Here is a 19,360-nt window from a genome sequence, read left to right as displayed (position 1 = left end):
AAGCTGATAAGGCCAGTAAGTTTTACCCTCCTTTTGCCAGATAGGGACTTGCGCTCATCCCTGATATTTCTGGCAGTTTTTTGAATTCTTTACGGAGTTATTGGCAGGGACAGACAAAATAATTTGTATTAGCATCTGTTCAGTTGTCCAAGGTATTAGCAATAATATCTCGGGTTCACAGAAGGATTGCAAAGACATTTATGTGCTTGTTAAGTGTTTTACTTTTTCTTGGAAGTGCAGCCACCCTGCCTTAAAAGCCTGCCAGTTGCTAAACAGCAGTGTAGCCATGCAGCAGTGTGGGCTGGTAAATAAGATTTTTGCACGCTGTTGCACATGGTATTGAAATCAAGACAGGCTGAGACTGAAATTTGAAGTAGCGCCTCGTTAAGAGTCAGTCCATCAATAGGCGCCCTCATGATAGGAATTGAGCTGCCGTCCTCGGAAAATCCAGTGGGGCCAGAGTCTGGGGAGACGGTCATTTCCCTGTATTTTCACCAAGATGCTGCCTGGTAACCCCAAAGCCAAATTAAAAGGAGGGAAGATCTTGAGCAGACACATAGGGTCATGGATTATGGTGCATTTTTATCATTTTCCTGAAGTGTAACAACAAAGGGTAGTCGGAGATGAGGACAGCCAGGGCTGGTACTGGGTTGCTGAGCATGTGGCACGGTACCTGAGGGCTGCGGGGTGCTCAGAAGAGCACCGGGACCACTGCAGCATCTGTCTCTTGTGCAAGGGCTTCCGAATCTCTCTCGCATAACATAAGGGCTGGAGAAGGAGCTTTCAGATGCGGCCGCCGTGTGCCGGAGCAGCAGCTGCCAGGCGCGGAGCGCTGCCGGTTGCAATCCCACTGTCGGAGCACGTGCAGTTACTAAGGAATAGGAGCAGCGTCAGGAGGACAAGCAGCTCCAGTCTTGTTCTGGCACGGACCCAGCGGGGGCTGGGAGCACACGCCGACCAGCAGCTACCGCGCTGCTTTCTTGGCCAGCCGCTGAATATTGCAGGGGACGGCGGTGAGAATAGATGCAGGAAGCTCTGGTTTGAAAGGTCCCTTCCAAGGGACATCCTGTTCGTTTCTTTTATCAGGGAGGGAAGCAATTCCATTGCAAGAAGACCCTCATAAAGGTTACTAGTGCGATGTACTCTTATCATTTTATTGCTCTGGCAATCACATGAAGGAGCAGAATTATCACGTCACTGTGCTTTCCTTCGAGTGCAGTTTCTGTAGTTACTACTCATGTCGCACATCACCGATGGAAATGGGTGTGCTGAGATGATTGTGGTGGAGAAGTCAACTCCGTTTCCACCCCCCAGCAGCTCACCATTGCATTCTGCTTCCTCGTACACCTCTGAGCGCCCATGCGGGCAGTTTTTGAGTTGAAATGTTTCCCTTTGCGACGCAGACCTCCCCGTACTATCTGTGGAAGAATGCCTAAATAAACCACGCTGCAATTTGCGTTGGTGGGGGAGGTGATGCTGCAGGCTGTAAGCCAAGTGTTTGACTCACCCCCATTATTATATGTATGCGAGTGCCTCTTTATAGGACGTATCCATGAAATATCATGCTGTTCTTGGAAGCAAATGATTTAAAGTGATATACAGACAGTATAATGACAGTAATTATAATAGAAAGCCAAAATACAGATGATTTCTATCAAGGAGTGTAGCAAAAGAGGTGGAGTATAACTTTTACAGAGGTCTTTCCCTTTCCTAGCACAGCTGGTTTTATAAAGGGGTGTTACTGACAGGTTCTTTAAAGCAAGCCTTCATGTGATTTATTCAGCCGTCTTCTCTGTTTAGCTCAAAAAATCTTTGGGGAGGAGTCTCTCTGACTGTGCATTTGTACAGTGCCTGGTGCAATGGGCCTTGGTTGCAAATGACAGCTAATATCAGGTAAATCATGGCCTCAAGTTGCGCCAGAGAGGTTCAGTTCACGGAAGGGGTTGTTGGGCATTGGAACAGGCTGCCCAGGGAAGTGGTGGAATCGCCATCCCTGGAGGGGTTTAAAGGACGTGTAGATGTGGTGCTTGGGGACATGGTTCAGTGGTGGACTTGGCAATGTTGGGTTAATGGTTGGACTCAATGATCTTCAAGGTCTTTTCTGACCTAAATGATTCTGTGATCAGTGGTTAACCTGGTGTGTTGGCAGAATAAAACCAGCCCAAATTTGATTGCTTGAGGAGGGTATTGCAGGGGACTGCAGGAGGAGAAAAGGTGGGATATGGAAGCTGTTTATGAAAGATGGTTGGTCTTTTGGCTTTCAAGAATTTAACAAACTTGTGATGCAAAAGCACCCGGAATGAATGACTTGAAACAATGGTAAGTGTTGGTGGAAAAAAACCAAACAAACAAACAAAACCAAAGGGAAACTCAGATGTCTTTAATGCCTTTCCTGCTTGGTCAACCCTGCCTGTGTCACTGGGTGTCATTATGACCAAGATCCGGGTATATATGGACTTCCAGTGCTGAGCTGCCTCAGCCTACGTGTTTTCAGACCACAGGCTATGGCTGACACTTCATTTGAGACACCTCCGTCAGAAGTGTGGTTGTTCTCAGCTCTCTTCATGGTTGGGGGAAGAAGGCAGCTTCCAGAGAGAAGGTCAGATCATATAGGGTTCTTTTTGGGGGTGTCTCTCTTTTGGTGCCAGCAGGACCGGCCCGAGTGCAGTTAATTGGTTTAGGTGCCTACAGCCAGGTTTGAACACAATTAGCAAAGTCCTGGACTTTTGGGGTGAGCAGGAGGTGGTTTGTTTTCAAAACCCTCTTTTGGAACTCAAAAGCCTTGTAAAAAAAAATGGAGCTGGTACATCCTCATAAAACCAAGGAAGACATCTTTGCCCAATTATATTTTAGCACTTCCGAGCAGAAATCATGTTCCTGTTTTAAAATCGCTCTCAATGCTGAGAGAGCCTTCGCTTTGAAAGCTGCTGATTGAACGGTGTTTAAAGCAAATTGGAAGAGCTATGGCAGTTAAACTTGCTGGGAACTTTGGTGCGTTGACAGACAAATCTCAAGAAAACACTAGAAAAATTTTCTCTAACAAACATAATCAAAGCTCAGGTCTTCCACGGTTCCAGCTTTTACACCTAGGAAAAGCTAAAGGCTGTATCCAGACCTGAGCTGAGACAGACCAGACAGCTCCCGGGCTAATTACCGTGGCCTGAGTGGAAAGGCTGATTAGTTTCTTGGTGATACAAGAACCTGGAAGGTGTGAGATGGATCTTTATCAGGATGAAGATGTGGCAGCTTTTAGAGCTTTTCTATATAAGTTGGCGTTGCAAAAAGAGTCGTCTTATTTTGGGCTATAATTTGCATGGAGCATCTGGATTTTGGTTTTTGTTAAGAAAAAATAATAAAGGAAGGCATAACCCCTAAGTTCTGCATGTGGAAACAAATATAAGCCAGCTGCAACACCCTCATCTTGAAAATTGTATTTGAAAGATACACGCAGCCCCCGACCATGAGAGAGCCCTCCTTATACCCGTGCTTTGGACCGCAGCTGTGCTGAGGGTCCGGATAGTTTCTCCACGCTTGGGTTAATTTCAAGATGAGAAAGAATTTTGATATCTCTAAAAGACGTGGAAACTCTTAACATCCCAATCCTCAGGTCCAGGGGTGATGCAGCTTTGTGAAAAGATGAGAGCAATCTCTTGGTAAAGAAACCGATGATAAGAAAACAGCAACGATTCAATTCTATACAGGTTGTCTCCTTTCCTCTTGAAATACAGTATCAAGAAAATGAAACTTCAAAAAAAAAAACCCCACCTTTTCGAAACCTTAAATATAAATCCTTTATTGTAATATAAATCTTTATCCTTTCAGCGCGTGATTGTATGAGTCTTCCCTTTTCATTGGGTTGTATTTGCCTCTCAGGCTGATTGATGTCTGTCTCCTATTTGCCCTGTGTTCTTAGTGCTCTCCTTGTAATTCTTCTGTCCATCTTTCATTGTTCTGTTTAGAAAAAGCACATTCTTAAAGTGCTTTAAAAAGATGGGATATAATCATACCGTGCACCTTTATATATATATTTATATATATACTCTCCCATATGCATTTAGACTGCTGTGGAGTGGTGTTTTTAGGTTTAGTTTGTTGTTTTTTTTTTTTTTTCCAAAGAAGATCCCAAAGTAAGTACTCTAGGTTTAAAATTCATGTGGTGCTTTTTTCACTTCTTCAGAACCAGAACTTCAAAGGGGTGAGCATCGCAGCGCAGTTTGTGCCGAAGCCTAATGCAGCGCTTTACATCTCAAGTGGGGCGCGCTATATGTTGTGTGAAAAACCTCTCTGCCAAATTCTGTATTCAAAAAAACCCTATTTAATTTGCTTTTCTTTAGCTGATTGAGCTCTATTCTAAATGGAATTCAGCAGCTGCTGCCTGTGTACACACCAGCAGTTCAGCCCCATCACAAATTTAAGTTAGAACTCAAATATGTAATTTCTAACATTTTTTTTTCTTGCAAATTACTGATTTCTTAAATTTTTAGATTTTTTAACCGCTTTCTTCAAACTCTTTCTTCCATCAGGTAACCTTTTCGACACCACAACAGATCATCTGATAGACGCAAACCTAGATTTTTCGGTGTGAATTTCACATTCCGCATCAGTGTTTTTAGCGGATAGAAACATCCTCTCCTTTGAATAACATTCCCACAAGATCGGCCCGAGAACTTCAGCTCACCACGAGACGTGGACGTCCGTACCGTTTTCCCTTCAAGTTTGTGTTGTTTCATTCATTTTCCATGTAACCTCCAATAACGAAACCGCCAGATTGCTTCACTCCTCATCTTAATTAAAGATGATTTCCCTCCATATCAAATGCATTGTTTAATTAGCAGAGTATCCACTCTGAAGACATTCTCTTACCTTTGTTTTTCCTCCACGATTGTATTTTTCCACACGATTGTATCCTTGCCAGCAGTGTTTTGTCTTAAGCCACGCAGCGGTGAATCCACACAGCCGGGTGACAATTCCCGTCCCCAGGGACTGGGGTGACATCTCTCTCCATCACAAACCCTGGGGATTCGATGAGAATTTGCCTCAGCGAAGCTCTTTGCTGCTGCAGACCCACTTTTCCTTTCCTGGCTGCTGTGGGACCGATGACCAGTCGTACGCAGCTGGGATGAAAAGCTCCTCGCTGGATTTAGCAGGAAATAAAGGAGGATTCCCCCCAGCAGTGCCCTGTTTCCTAACTATAGCGAGAAGCTGTTCCTCAAATAGTTTCTCCTACGTGGTCCTAGCGGGATGGCTCTAGAGCATCTTTGTAGTGCAGGTTGCTGGACGGGGTCGTTCTCCCTTCGTTTTCCCCCCCCTAGCTTGCCCTACCACCTCAATCTCAAAACGTATTAATTTGCTGGAAGAGGGTCTGCACACTGTGATTTTTCAACCACTGCCCTTGGCGACAATATTCACCTATTAAAAAAAAAAGAAAGAGTCACCTTTTGACTGTCACTCTTGATATCTCAGCAGTTAAATGAGTGAATCGATCGAGAAATTGCACTAGGTGCTGAAAGGGTCGGTCCTTTCAGGTCAGGGCTGAGTTAAAATCGTACGTGGCCCTCCATGCAAACCTTCACTTCTGCACCTTTCATCAGCACTAAATTCACTTTAAAAATGTCGGGGAAAATGTCTAGAAGGTCTTACCTGCAACATCTATCGATCACCAGGCATTTGGAGCATGTTTCCTGCAACTGGAGGGAGAGCTTGCTGGAGCCCTTACCGTTGTGTTTCCCTCTGAATATTTTAGGTTCATCATTTTTTCTTTGGAAACTATTTGGCCTTTGAGTGTCTCCACAGAAGTGCTATTACAGAGTGGGATGGTTTTCAAAATATTGAATCTCTTTTTTTTAAACAATCGTAAAGCCTGTTTTCTCAGACATTGCCGAATGCCCACAAATAACCTGAGAAACCAGGGTCCCAGCCCTTCCCCACCCACCTACCGTGGACTTTCGGGAATGACCATGTTCTCTCTGAAACTGTGGAATAGATTGAATGTGCACTGCAAACCTTAAAATTTGAATCTTTCCTTCCTTCATGGCTTGGAGTTGCCTGCATGGGGCAGGGGGCACCAGTCCGTCGTGTCCATATCGTAACCCTTCAGCAACAGAATCAGCATTTTGTAAATTTGGAAGATTGCATTCGTGTTTACTTACTGTGACTACTGTTCAGACTTTCTTCAGAAATCTTTTTATAGGGTTTATTAGAGAGAAGAAAAATAATCATTCCATATTTAGGTAAAAATGTCTCAATCTTCTGTATATATGTTTTATTAATATGTAAATATTTAGATATTTTTAAATTACTATGTTCTTAATAAAGCGACAAGGGACTAGTTGTGAAATGGTGTATAACATTGTGTCGTGTCATCAATCTCTGGGAAACCCTCTTTGTCAGTTCAGAAAAGAAAACCTACAATAAATAACTTTAATTGCATGTGCGTTCCTGTGTTCTGTGCTGGATTCCCATATTTCAAAGGAATTACCTAGCAATTAGTGAACAACATAGGGAAATATATGGAAAACCCTAAAAGTCACCACCACAATAGTATTTTTCCAGCTGGTTTAGACAGAAAGTGTTCTGCCTGCCAATCACAACAACGTCTATATCCAATCACATAATAACTCTTGAGTATTTAGTGCTGATATGCTTGAAGTCGAATTTTAATTGAATTAGGTGCCTTTGTAATCTGCATTTAAAAGGTTAAGCTCTGCTTCTATGGAAACAACACATAGGAAGGACAAACCAATACTTGTAATTTGGAGTAGCTGCAGACGTATATGCTTGGCAATTTATTATCACACCCTCATCAAATGTTGTTTAGGCTTAGAAAGTATTTCCTGCAAAAACATGTTTTGGATAATCTCCCATCAATTACAAGGAGCCAGTGAAGTGAAAGAGTGTCTCACCACACCCTTTCTGCTTTATATAAGGAGTGCCAGGGATAAATTGCTGGTAAAAAGTCTAGTGAGAGTTTCTTTTGCACTTCGGTGGCTGGAGGATCTGCTGAAGCCTGGTGCCCGTCTTGCAACCGTGTGATGTGGTGTGAGTCAGCTCAGCACCGCTCTGCAGGGGTATTGAAAGAGCAGGTGAATTGTAGAATCACAGGCTGGTTTGGGGTGGAAGGGACCATTAAAGACCATCTAGTCCAACCCTCTGCCATGGCACCTTCCACTAGACCAGGTTGCTCAGAGCCCCGTTCAGCCTGGCCTGGAACACTCCCAGGGATGGAGCATCCACAGCTTCTCTGGGCAGCCTGTGCCAGTGTCTCAGCACCCTCATGGTGAAGAATTTCTTCCTTATATCTAATCTAAATCTACCCTCTTTCAGTTTAAAAACATCACCCCTTGTCCTGTCACTACAGGCGCCTCTAAAAAGTCTCTCTCGGTCTTCCTTATAAGCTCCCTCTATATATATTGAAGGGACACAATAAGGTCTCCCCGGAGCCTTCTCTTCCCCAGGCTGAACACCCCAGCTCTCTCAGCCTGTCCTCCCAGCAGAGCTGTTCCAGCCTCGGATCATTTCTGGGGCTCCTCTGGCCCCTCTCCAGCAGGTCCATGTGTGTCCTGTGCTGAGGACCCCAGAGCTGGACCAGCACTGCAGGTGGGGTCTCACCAGAGCGGAGCAGAGGGGCAGAATCACCTCCCTGACCTGCTGCCCACGCTCCTTGTGATGCAGCCCAGGATACCATTGGCTTCGGGGCTGCCAGCGCACATTGCCGGCTCATGGCCAATCTCTCATCCACCAGCACTCCCAAGTCCTTCTCGGCATGGCTGCTCTCAGTCCCTTCATCCCCAGCCTGGGTTGATACCGGGGGTTGCCCTGACCCAGGTGCAGGACCTTGCACTTGACCTTGTTGAACCTCATGATGTCCACATGGACTCACTCCTCCAGCCTGTCCAGGTCAACAGCAACTGCTGGTGCCCTCCTCATGCCCACAAATTTGCTTCAGGTCTAAATGCAACTCATCACTCACACAACTGGGGATCTTCCAGCTTGATGGAACGAATCCATCCTTTGTTAACCAACATGTAACCTCGCTCTGCGCTGCAAGTCATCCCCCAACATGTGGCTTTGCTTGGCTTATTTTAAATGGGCGCAGGTTAATACACCATTATCTGTAACTTTAAGTGGGATGCCCATCTTTAAGATATAATTAGGGGATCTACAAGGTACTAAGTCTCACGTGTGCTGCAAAGTCAGCAGGAAGTACCGCTGCAAGGTTGTGGTTTCACCTGCTGAAGCGGCTTTGGGACAGAGCAAATATTCTTGCCAGCACTAGCACTTGGGCTCCAGCTGAGCTCCAACAACCTCGCCAGGCCATTTGGCCAGTGTGTCCTGCCATCCTGTGTACAGGACACTAGAGATTAATACTTTGGGTGTAAAAAAATCCTTCTGATGCTTGAGAGGAAAAAGGATATCCTCCTGGTAACATGAAAGGAAACTGGAGCCCAGGCTTTATAAAAAATGCATTAATTGCGAGACAAGAAGAAAGTCATCTCAAGTGCCTGTGACATATTGGTTTAGAAATGGCTGGCTGAGTCTTTTGGGGGAAACACGAGCAGTTACAATGGAGCAGTTTGGGGATGGGTGGCCCTGACACGGCCACCCCTTCTGGAGACAAACCTTCTCCCCAAAAAACCTACCCATGCTGAAATTGTGGTGCCTCAGTGGGAAACACATCTCTCCTTCACTGGGGAAGGGACGGAGCACAATCCCAGGAAAATCCAACTGGTGCACATCCTTCTAGAGAAACAGAGGTAGCCAGGATTCTACGAGACTTTGCAAAAATAACTCCCTTACGTATTTTCTCCCCCACATCTACGGCAGCAAAATGTCCTTTAGGTCATACCAAGACATCCCTTTGCCCTCCGGCGACTCTCCCACTGCTCGAGCATCCTCACAGCCGGGCTGGGGCAAGTGCCTTCACCCCTTCCTCACCACGCTGTCATCGTGGAGAGGCACAAAAGGGTTTGTACAAGTAGGTCAGGTATGATTTCTCATCCGCTGAATGCTAATAAAAGCTACCGATGTGAAACCTATAACATTATGTGTATAAATAATTTAGCTCCGGTGTGTAAACATTGATTCTGGGCTTAAAAAAAAAAAAAAGAAATAATTCCATCAGTTTTATCCCCTCCCCTCCATGTATATGTCATTATGCCCAACTGTGAACGGGGGAAGAAAACAGCTAATACTTCGAGAATTTGGAAATTGGGGAGTCACACCCCTTGTGCTTCTGTGCTGGCTCCTTCCTCCGCCCAGATCCTCAGAGGTATAGAGGAATTAGGATGAGGCAGCTAATTAGGAATGAAGACATAATTCTGGCTGTAACTGCAAGTAATCATTGACCAGAGGGATGGTGGTAAGAGGAGAAGAGGCTGCGTTTCATGACCCACATTCTCCCCTTCGGTCCTCTCACTCCCTGGGTGGGTGCAGGCACCGAGCTCACCCCATCTAGCATCCATCCAACCTTCCCAGCCGCTGCCTTGAGATGAGCTGGTTTGCTTCAGAATTGCTCTCAGGAGGAGTCCTCACAGGGTGTCCAGGCCTGCCTCAAGTGACCTTGTGGCTCTCCAGCCCTGGAAGATCTCACCACAGCAGGGCAAGGAAGGTAACTGCCAAACAGCAATAACACCGCTCAGAGAGCAAATCCACTCATCAAGAGCGGCAGTGAGGGACAAGCAAGGTCCCACGGCTGGAAATGTTGAGCCAAGTCCAAGAAGGAGCTGCTTTGGCTCATCCTTGTGCTGTGAGACCCTTTGGAGGGAGGTTTGTCAAGGATTACGAACTGGTGTGGTGGGTGGCAGGCCATCAGCTGGACCCTGGGCCCACCAGTTGCCAAACTGGTGCACGATCTTTCCTGGAGGTCTGGAGAGAGGAATGGTTGCTCTGATGGTTGCTCTCCCATGCAGCTCATCCCAGTGTAACTTTGCATTAAAGCATTTACACCACCACAGTTGTCCCTAAAGCTGCCACCTGCCATGGGGTGAAGACCTTCATCTACCATCTGCCCAGCAAGATCCATCATGCGTCGGAGGACCATGGTGTCCTGTGGCCCCTACAGGAGCCTGACTGTGGGGCCAGCTTGGGGTCGCAACCACCACTGTGGTCAGGGATGTCCACTGGTTGTGTCCATCACCAGTGCACCCAGGAGAAATGTCATCTTGTTGTGGTTTAGTCCGAGTTAGCAATACAACCGCAACAGCCGCTCGCTCACTTCCCCCCTCCCACCCCCAAACAGGCGAGAGAATTGAAAGGGAAGGAAGAAATCCATGGATTGAGACAAACACAGTCCAATATAATAACTAAACACTAATACACTACTACCACTAATAATATATGTAAAATGGAAATAGAATATAAAATAAAAGATACTCAGTGTGATTCCTCATGAACTCCATCCATGCTGAGCAGCTCATCTCAGGAAGCAGCACATGGTCCTGAGCAGCTGATCCCAGAGAGAGAAGAGAGAAAAAGGCAGAAAAACTCAGAGACCTCTGCAAACAGCAGGATGGCAAAAGGCCAAAATAAAGAAACTCCCAAACAGAACTCCCCAAACAGGACAGAACCAGAACAGGTCTCCGTTCCTGTCCATCCCTGTCCATCCTGACTCCATCCCTTGTCAGAAGATCCTGAGTCTCCTTAAAGATGAAGCATAATGCTAATGGCATGGAATACCCTTATTGATCAGTCTGGATGTCAGGCAACGTCTGTTCCACCCATGTTCCCCTTCTCAGCTGCCTCCCACCTGTGGGCAGAGCACTCAGAAAGACCTTGCTCCCAGACAGCAACAATTAAAAACTTCAGCTCTGTCCCGGGGTTTCATCTTCTTGTTCTCAAGCTAAATCCAAACAATGACAGTGCTAGCTATGAAAAAGTTTCTAACTGTATGAAGAAAATTAACTCAGAATCACAGAATGACAGAAAGTTAGGGATTGGAAGGGACCTCAAAAGCTCATCCAGTCCAATCTCCCTGCCAGAGCAGGAACACCTAGGTGAGGTTACACAGGAAGGTGTCCAGGTGGGTTTTGAATGTCTCCAGAGAAGGAGACTCCACAACCCCCCTGGGCAGCCTGTTCCGGTGTCCGTCACCCTCACTGAGAAGAAGTTTCTTCTCAAATTTAAGTGGAACCTCTTGTGTTCCAGCTTGAACCCATTACCCCTTGTCTTACTGTTGGTCGTCACCAAGAAGAGCCTGGCTCCATCCTCCTGACACCCACCCTTCATATAAACATTAATGAGGTCACCCCTCAGTCTCCTCTTCTCCAAGCTAAAGAGCCCCAGCTCCCTCAGCCTTTCAGTCAAAACAGCACACATCTTCAGATGGTGCCTGGTCGGGTCAGGGTGGATGGAAAAGGCCAACCCACATAGCTCTGCCATCCACTGACACCCTGGTGGCCTCAAGGACCTTCCCAGCCCAAGAGTCATTCAGCAAACCCTCATATGAATGGCCTGTGCAAACTGGGAGGTGGTCTCACACTCTAGCAAGTGAACTCAGTCCAGGAGACTTCCAAAAAAACCAGATTGGCAGCAATGCTCCCACCCCACAGCATCCCGGCTCTACCTTCGCCCGGTGCCCAGCACCACCACGGAGGCACCAGGCAAAAGCGAGTGTGAACTGGAGGGGGACAATCGCGTGTCGGGACACTGAGAGCCCGTGCCAGCTCTCCAACGAGTCACCATGGAGTTAGCATGGAGGGATCTGGACTGGAACCAGCATGTGGCTATTGCTATTACTGAGGCTTAGAGAAAGCAAAGATTAATGTAATCATTTAATCCCGAGAGATTTCAGGATTCACTGACTGTATCTCATGTCTCCATTCACCGTGGCACAGGGGACGTGTGGAAACCGCTCTGCTCTTGGCTGGACCTCCGCTCCCTTCTGATCCCCTGTTCCCTGAGTTGCTGCATGAGTGTCCAGACCCCAGCTCTCTCTCCCACTGTAGCAGTGTCAGATCCTGCCCACAGCATCCCACCCGCTTTTTGGCTGGTGAGATTGGTGATACCATCCACCCTCAGTTTTCTTGATTTTTTTTTTGTTTCTGATGGTGGCTCAGTCCCCAAAGCGCACGGACCTCCATCCCCCTGGAGCACGTTACCTTGTCTAATGCTGGCAGCACCAGTGGGGTATCTGCTTCTTACCTCTCCATCCACCCTGCCCTTACGAGGTTGATGCCATAGACAGAGCCAAGGACCAGACTGGGCTGGATGCCCTGCGGGAAACGAGGCTTCCCTTGGGGTTAGAAACACCCTTTGCTTGCATAAAATTTACCTGGACACCCAGGTGCTGCCAGTCCCCAGGGAGGGGAGCCAGGACATGGCAGTGGATGTGCTGTATCCCACAGAGATGGAGTTTTGGGTGCTGTTTGGGTGCTGTTGCAAGGCCTCCTCCATTTCCTGCCTTCTCTGTCTGGAAGGACATCATTCCCAGCTTCATCACCTGGAGAGCACAAAGTGTGCCGGCCTCCAATGCATTAACACAGATTTTGCATTTAACGTTTATCACAGCCATGGGGTCTTGTGCAGTTCCTTCGCTGATCTTCACTGAGTATGATGGATCATCCCCCATTTGGTGACCCCTTGAGGAAGCCTTAGAGCAGCAGAGACTCCAGCCTTGGCCACAGGTCTCACCTGTGGGGCAGAATCACCTCCCTGACCTGCTGCCCACGCTCCTTGTGATGCAGCCCAGGATACCATTGGCTTCGGGGCTGCAAGTGCACATTGCCGGCTCATGGCCGATCTCTCATCCACCAGCACCCCCAAGTCCTTCTTGGCAGGGCTGCTCTCAGTCCCTTCATCCCCAGCCTGGAGTGATACCAGGGGTTGCCCCGACCCAGGTGCAGGACCTTGCGCTTGGCCTTGTTGAACCTCATGTTGTTCACAGGGACTGACTCCTTCAGCCTGTCAAGGTCCCTTTGGATGGCATCCCATACCTCTAGCAAATCAAACCACACCTCTCATCTTGGTATCATCTGCAAACTTCCTGAGGCTTCACTTGAAACCACTGACCTAATATTTTTTGAAAAGTAATCAGGTAGTGGCCTGTCTGGTCCAGTCTCTTAGTCCTATCACGGAGTCAGAGATGCTCTTATCCACTGCAGTCCGTCCGTGGTGGGTCCAGGGATGCTGTGGGCCTGAGACCTCTTCTCCTGACCCTGCAAATCAGGGTCAATTACCAATCTACCATGTTGGTAGATACATGTTGGGTGTTAGCACAGCAACGCGGCCAGCTGTCATCCACCCAAGAAGCTCAGACACAGGAAAACCCAATTTGCACCCATAGCCCGGGCTCAGAGTCTCCACCTCGGGGTGTGCAAACCGCCCGTGTTTCCACGCTGCAAGTTTTGCTCTGCAAAACTGGGAGACAGGACATTGCCGGGCCGACCTTGAACAATTCATCGTCTCCGCTCTCCTCCATCTCTGTCACTGGGGGGGAAGGTGAACCCACCCACCTCGCGCACAAGCTACTTTGCTTTCGTCCGACGCAAACCCCTCTTCAAGAGCGAAGGTTAATGCACAGGCAGCGCGGTGTTTGCTGGCGAACCCCAGATCTCATCCTCCAGAAACAAATTGCTCTTCAACTATTGCCATCTTGTGGCGTCTGTGACCCGTTACTCGTTCCTTTTATCTGCTAATGGTGTTGGGGAGAATCAGCAATGTACACAGGCAATTTCAAAATGAAATGTAAATGAATCAGAAATGCCTACGGAGAAGCCATTAGCATAAATCCAATCAAAGGGCTTTGTTTAACTTGTTAAAAATGACTAAATATTTAGTGGTGTGGGTGGGTGAGGTGATTCTTGCTCACATTTGGGAAGTTTTAGAAGCAAAACTAGCTCTGATATCTTAAAAGGCTGAACTTAAAAGCAATTTTCTACCCTGAACTCTGCCTCCTCGGTCTGTAAGTCACTGGAATATCATTGCCTTTTCAAGGAGATCACCCCTAAAATATTATCTTCACTTGTAAAAGCAGTCAGCTCTCTCCACAAGGATATTTGGACTCTACGTTGTGAATATTGCAGGGGTCTCTTGGCAGCAGGGAGTCCCTTGGAGCAAACCTTGCTCATCCCAGTCATGCCAATGGTCCCCCTGGGTGGGATGCTGGTGATGCGACACAGGACAGCACCACCAGCCATGCAGGACCACCCCAGCTTGCCTGTGTTGTGCACCACCAAGATCACCTTGGACATGATAGACTAGATATAATGAAGAAATTTTTTACAATGAGGGTGGCAAAACACTGGCCCAGGTTGCCCAGAGAGGTGGTAGATGCCCCATCCCTGAAGACTTTCAAAGCCAGGCTGGATGGGGCTCTGAGCAACTTGATTTAGATGGACACCTCCCTGCTCATTGCAGGGGCAGTAGACCAGATAGCATTTGAAGGTCCCTTCCAGCCCAAACCATTCTATGATGCTATAAGCAAGAGCTATTCCAGTGCCCATGGTCTTTGCCCAAACTGGTAAGACTGGGTTGGGTTCACTGCTCTGTCCCTGGCGCTGTCTGCTGGGTGTCAGGAGGTGCACGTGAGGCTGGTGTTCGGTGGCAGTTTCAGTGGCACGAGTAGACCTGCCAGCAGCCCTGTGCATTTCTCTGCTCCAGCCCACCCATTCCAGGTCCACCCCTCAACCTCTGACATTCACAACAGCTTTTGCAGAGCCACCCAGGTTAAATCAACCCTGCAAAAAGGGGGAAAATCCCATTTTTTGGAGCCCAAAACTATTCCCTGACCCGTTAGTTACATCAGACATATGGATAGTAATAAGAATATGAATCATAGCAAGGTTTGGCTCTTCAGTTTAACTGAGTTAAAAACAACGCTCAGGCTTGGCTTTGCAGTGGCTCTGGACACCGCAGGCATCACTTGAGCAAGCAGTGGATGGGGCCTGGTGCAACGCTTTGCATTTGGGAAGAGCGGCTCTTCCCTGCTGGTTCGCTCTCTGGTGCGGAGTTGCATCAGGGTGGGTGTTAATTGCATTTCTGGAAATCAAAGCAGACGTTGCTGGGGCTGATCGCTGGTTTTTGCTTTGCTGCTTTCCCAACAAGTGCTGCCCATCTGTGCCTGGCATCTGCTGGTACGTGGGCTTTACTTTCCCGGAAAATATTTTACCCGGAGGGACGTGTCTTCCTGGGACCCCCATGTTACCCCAAGCATTTACCCCTTTCCACTCACTTATCCCACTGCCTGAGCATGGGGTCCTGCAAAGGTTGATGCTGTCGTGCAGAGTTTACTTAGTGCCAATCCTGGGCACAAATCCTGAGAAAATACACTCAGAATTGGCTGCAGCGGGAGGGTGGGGGCACATAGTTATGACAGGACAAGGGGTGATGGTTTTAAACTAAAAGAGGGGAGATTCAGGTTAGACATGAGGAATGAATTTTTTACACTGAGGGTGATAAAATATGGGAACAGGTTGGCCAGAGAGGTGGTGGATGCCCCATCCCTGGAGACATCCCAGGCCAGGCTGGACGGGGCTCTGAGCAACCTGATCTGGTGAAGATGTCCCTGCTCATGGCAGGGGTGGCACTGGATGAGCTTTGAAGCTCCCTTCCAACCCAAACTGTTGTATGATTCTGTGATTCCATGATTCTGTGATTGTGATGCAGGGGATGGGAAAGAAATTGAGAAATGGAAAGGTTTAACGGCATGATCATTGCCCTCCTTGTGTGTTTTTGATGTTGTTTTTTTTTTTTCTTTTAAATGCTGGTAAAAACCCTTTAGGAAGATGCGGACCACCACATTACAGCAATTCCCACCACCATTGAGCTGCATTTCGGGGTGTAGAGCTTGTGGGGAGCCTGACACCCTCCTCTGTCCACCCCCACATCCCAGTTGTGGTGGAAGGTCCACCTCCACCGGAGGGGTCTCCTAGCAGCTCCACAGATCATCCCTGTGAAACAGCCTTTGCACCTCTTGATGTGTGTAAATCAGGGGCTTCCCAGGAGTTTCTCAGGGGAGTCAAAGCAAACCTCGTGTCCCCTCTGCTAGCTGGACTGGATGCAAGAGAGATGTTCAGGTTCTTCCTCTGCTGTGAGATTGTTATGGCAACACATTCACATTCAGCCCCTCGAGAAGAGCAAACCACGAAACCCCTGCATAAGGGTTTGGTTTATTTTTGCTTTTCCAAAGGGAAAAATACACCATAGCACAGTGGTGATCCCTGTGGAGAGGAGTGGACGGATGTGGCACATGTGGTCTCTTGCAGGGCACCTCACCTGCAACCCTGAGAGCACTTTGTTGATATTACACCCATTTCCCAACAGAGAAATTCGGTGTATGAACCACTTTTCCCCATTTGCTCAAGTTTTGGGTGCCTGGTTAGCATGATCCCAGGGTGGGATTCAGCTCAGCTTCAGCAGTCAACAACTCAGGTGTGTTTAGCGGATCCTAATTAGATGCTCATCTAATGGATGCTGCTAGGGCAGAAGAAGGAGCAGAGGCAGGGACAGACCTGAAGGGCAGCGTGTCACCCTATGCAGGGAAAACAGAGGCTGGGGGCAGCAGCAGCAGCCACCACCACCCTGGCTTCCAGTAGGCAAAGGAGGCAGGGTCACTGTGGTCACTTTGGTCAGCCACATGTTTGCCCAGAGAGCTGCTTTGCTCACGTGTCCAACTGGCCTCAGTTGAGCATCAATGAGCACCCAAGTGCCTTGAAAACAGAAGCAACCAAAGCTAGATGGAGTCCCAGGTGAGGCCATTCAGCTCATTGGTGGCAGAGTAGAGAAGAGCATCCCACCTCCCACCTCCATCTTGATGGGACTTGGGCAAACTGCTCTGGATGAAGCACCAGCTCTTCTGCATCAGTCCTGCTGAGAGGTCTGAGAAGTCTTTTAAGCTGAAAGAAGGTAGGTTTAGATTGGACATAAGGAAGAATTGTTTTATAATGAGGTTGCTGGGACACAGGAGCAGGCTGTCCAGAGAAGCTGTGGTTGGCCCATGCCTGGAAGTGTTCAAGGTCAGGTTGGACAGGTCTTTGAGCAACCTGGTCTAGTGGAAGGTGTCCCTGCCCATGGCAGAGGGGGTGGACTAGATGAACTTTAAAGGTCCCTTCCAACACAAACCAGTCTGTGATTCTCTGATTATATGATTTAAACAGCGTGTTTGCCTTTCACTGTGCCCGAGCAGCAGGATAGCATTTCCCCCATGGGTTCACCTAAACTCCCACCCATCAGTACCAACTCCCCACCCTGGTACTAGGCAGGGCTGGCAGCAGTGGTAGACAGAAAAATCCTGGATGGAGAGTAAGAAAGAAGACTCCTTGCCAAGGAAATTATCTGAAGCAGGTGGTTCCAGCTCGGAGGAACTCAATTTATATTCCCAAACGACACATCGGGAGCTGTGCAGAGCTCCATCAACAAGCACGACGCAGGCGAGGCAGATGTTTTGGTGAGTGCCAGCAGCTGGAATAGGATCGTTGGCTCAGCTCAGCTGCACCCATGGCTCCAGATGGTAATTCGGGAAGTCAGTGTTGGAGGCTCATCACAAGGGAGCCCGTATCGAGTGGCTGCAGGTCTGGCTGGCAGGATGGCACAAGCCCTTTCTGAAACAAAGGGAGGTAACGGCGCTTGAAGCCGGGTGGGAGGCAAGAGGCTCCTGGTTTATTTATAAACTCAAGCCTCAGAAAGCGTCTTGGTGCGGAAAAGCACAGGGTGTATGGGCTGTGTGTGTGGCAGGAGCAGCCGTACAATGGTGATAATGGGGTCGTGCCAGTGCCAACCACGGTGCAGGAGCAGCTCTCCCTGGGGCATGTCCTTGCCAAAGCTTTTTTGGTGTGGGGGATGGCAAATTTTGGGGGATGCCCAGGCTCAGCACAGTGGGACGTAGCTTAGGGAAATGAAGCCCTACATCCATCTGTACTGGGCACTTGTGGGGCTGCACCGTGAATCCTGGAGTCAGTTTTGGGCTCCCCAGAACAAAAAAAGACCTTGAGGTGCTGGAGCGAGTTCAAAGAAGGGAACGGAGCTGGTGAGGGTTCTGAAGCACAAGTGTGATGGGGAGCAGCTGAGGCCTCTTGCAAGAGGCGATGAGAGAGCGCATAGGAACAACTCAGCTCCAGAAGTACCACCTTCCCAAACTGTCCATGAGACCTCCTGCCCCGGGGAGAGCCCTCACCAACCCAGCCCTGGGCTAATGGCTGTTTGCATGAGCCACATTGATTCCCAGGCAAATAAATCAGTAGAAACTGGGAGGTGAATGCTCCCTTGGGGCTTCTGGGTTGACCAAGTGCAGGAGCAAGGTGTGAGATACAGCAAAAGGGATGAGGAAGAGATGAGTGTTGCAAGAGCATCTCTTTATAGGAAAGGTTAGAGCTGCTTTAAAGTGCAATGGTGTTTATTGCAAAAAAAGTGCAATGGTGTTGAGACGGTTGGGGTTGTTCAGCCTGGAGCAGAGAAGGCTCTGGGGAGACCTTATTGCAGCCTTTCAGTACTTAAAAGCGGCCGATAAGAAAGATGGGGACAGACTTTTTAGCAGGGCCTGTTGCGATAGGACAAGGGGTGCTGGTTTTAAACTAAAGGAGGCGAGATTCAGGCTGGACATGAGGAAGAGATTTTTTACACTGAGGGTGGTAAAACACTGGCCCAGGTTGCCCAGAGAGGTGGTGGATGCCCCATCCCTGGAGACATCCCAGGCCAGGCTGGACGGGGCTCTGAGCAACCTGAGCTGGTGAAGATGTCCCTGCTCATGGCAGGGGTGGCACTGGATGAGCTTTGAAGCTCCCTTCCAACCCAAACTATTCTATGATTCTGTGATTATAACTGCTGGTGCAAAAGCAGCCAGTGGCCCCTGGCAAGGGGGGAACAAGCACCAAGACCTCAGCAGCATCCAAGAAGATACTGCACTCCCTCTCTTGTATGAGCAGTTGTTGGAAAATGGGGTCCAGGCGAGACTGGTTGGACCTCGTTGGCTGTTCGTAGGCAGCATCACCCTTGTTTGGCTAGTCTGCGGTGTGGCTTGGTCAGGGGCTGGTGCTGGAGCAGCACCAGGTCTGCAGAGCCCTGGTTGGGACCCTTCTATGGCAGATGCTCACCTGGGTGCAGGGACAATGGGGATCAGCCCAGCCCGAGCCCCCCGGGCAGGAGAGGGGGCAGTCGGGAGAAGGGACCACCAGATCAATACAGTCGGCAAAACCGCAAAGGAACCTGCATTTCCTTAAACTGCTGTTAAACACCATGGAAACATTTAATAAAAGCTGCTAGGCTGCTATCGTTTATTTGGCTCTTGATAAAATCTCTTGTCAGAGACTATTAAAGGACCGTATCAAAGGTTAAAAGGGCAAAGTCCCCATTTGGTGACAGAAAACAAAGACAGGGAACATCTGCTCCTCGAAGCAAAAAGGAGCAAACACCGAGGCACAGCAGAGACCAC

The 19,360-nt window shown here is 48.5% G+C and overlaps 1 protein-coding gene across 4 annotated transcripts in view; it reads left to right on the top strand.

The window, feature by feature from the left end:
- Positions 1 to 6,368, top strand: part of BEND7 (BEN domain containing 7) — a 47,724-nt gene extending 41,356 nt beyond the window's left edge. For all 4 annotated transcript variants that reach the window (XM_065626663.1, XM_065626662.1, XM_065626661.1 and 1 more), the window contains one exon: positions 4,524 to 6,368. In XM_065626663.1, the coding sequence (XP_065482735.1) occupies positions 4,524 to 4,585 (62 nt within the window). In that variant the 3' untranslated portion in view covers positions 4,586 to 6,368. The remainder of the gene's footprint in view (positions 1 to 4,523) is intronic.
- The last annotated feature ends 12,992 nt before the right edge of the window (positions 6,369 to 19,360 follow it).

This window comes from Caloenas nicobarica, chromosome 1 (genome assembly GCF_036013445.1).
Source record: "Caloenas nicobarica isolate bCalNic1 chromosome 1, bCalNic1.hap1, whole genome shotgun sequence".
Lineage (NCBI taxonomy): Eukaryota > Metazoa > Chordata > Aves > Columbiformes > Columbidae > Caloenas > Caloenas nicobarica.
This window is presented reverse-complemented; position numbering and strand designations above follow the sequence as displayed.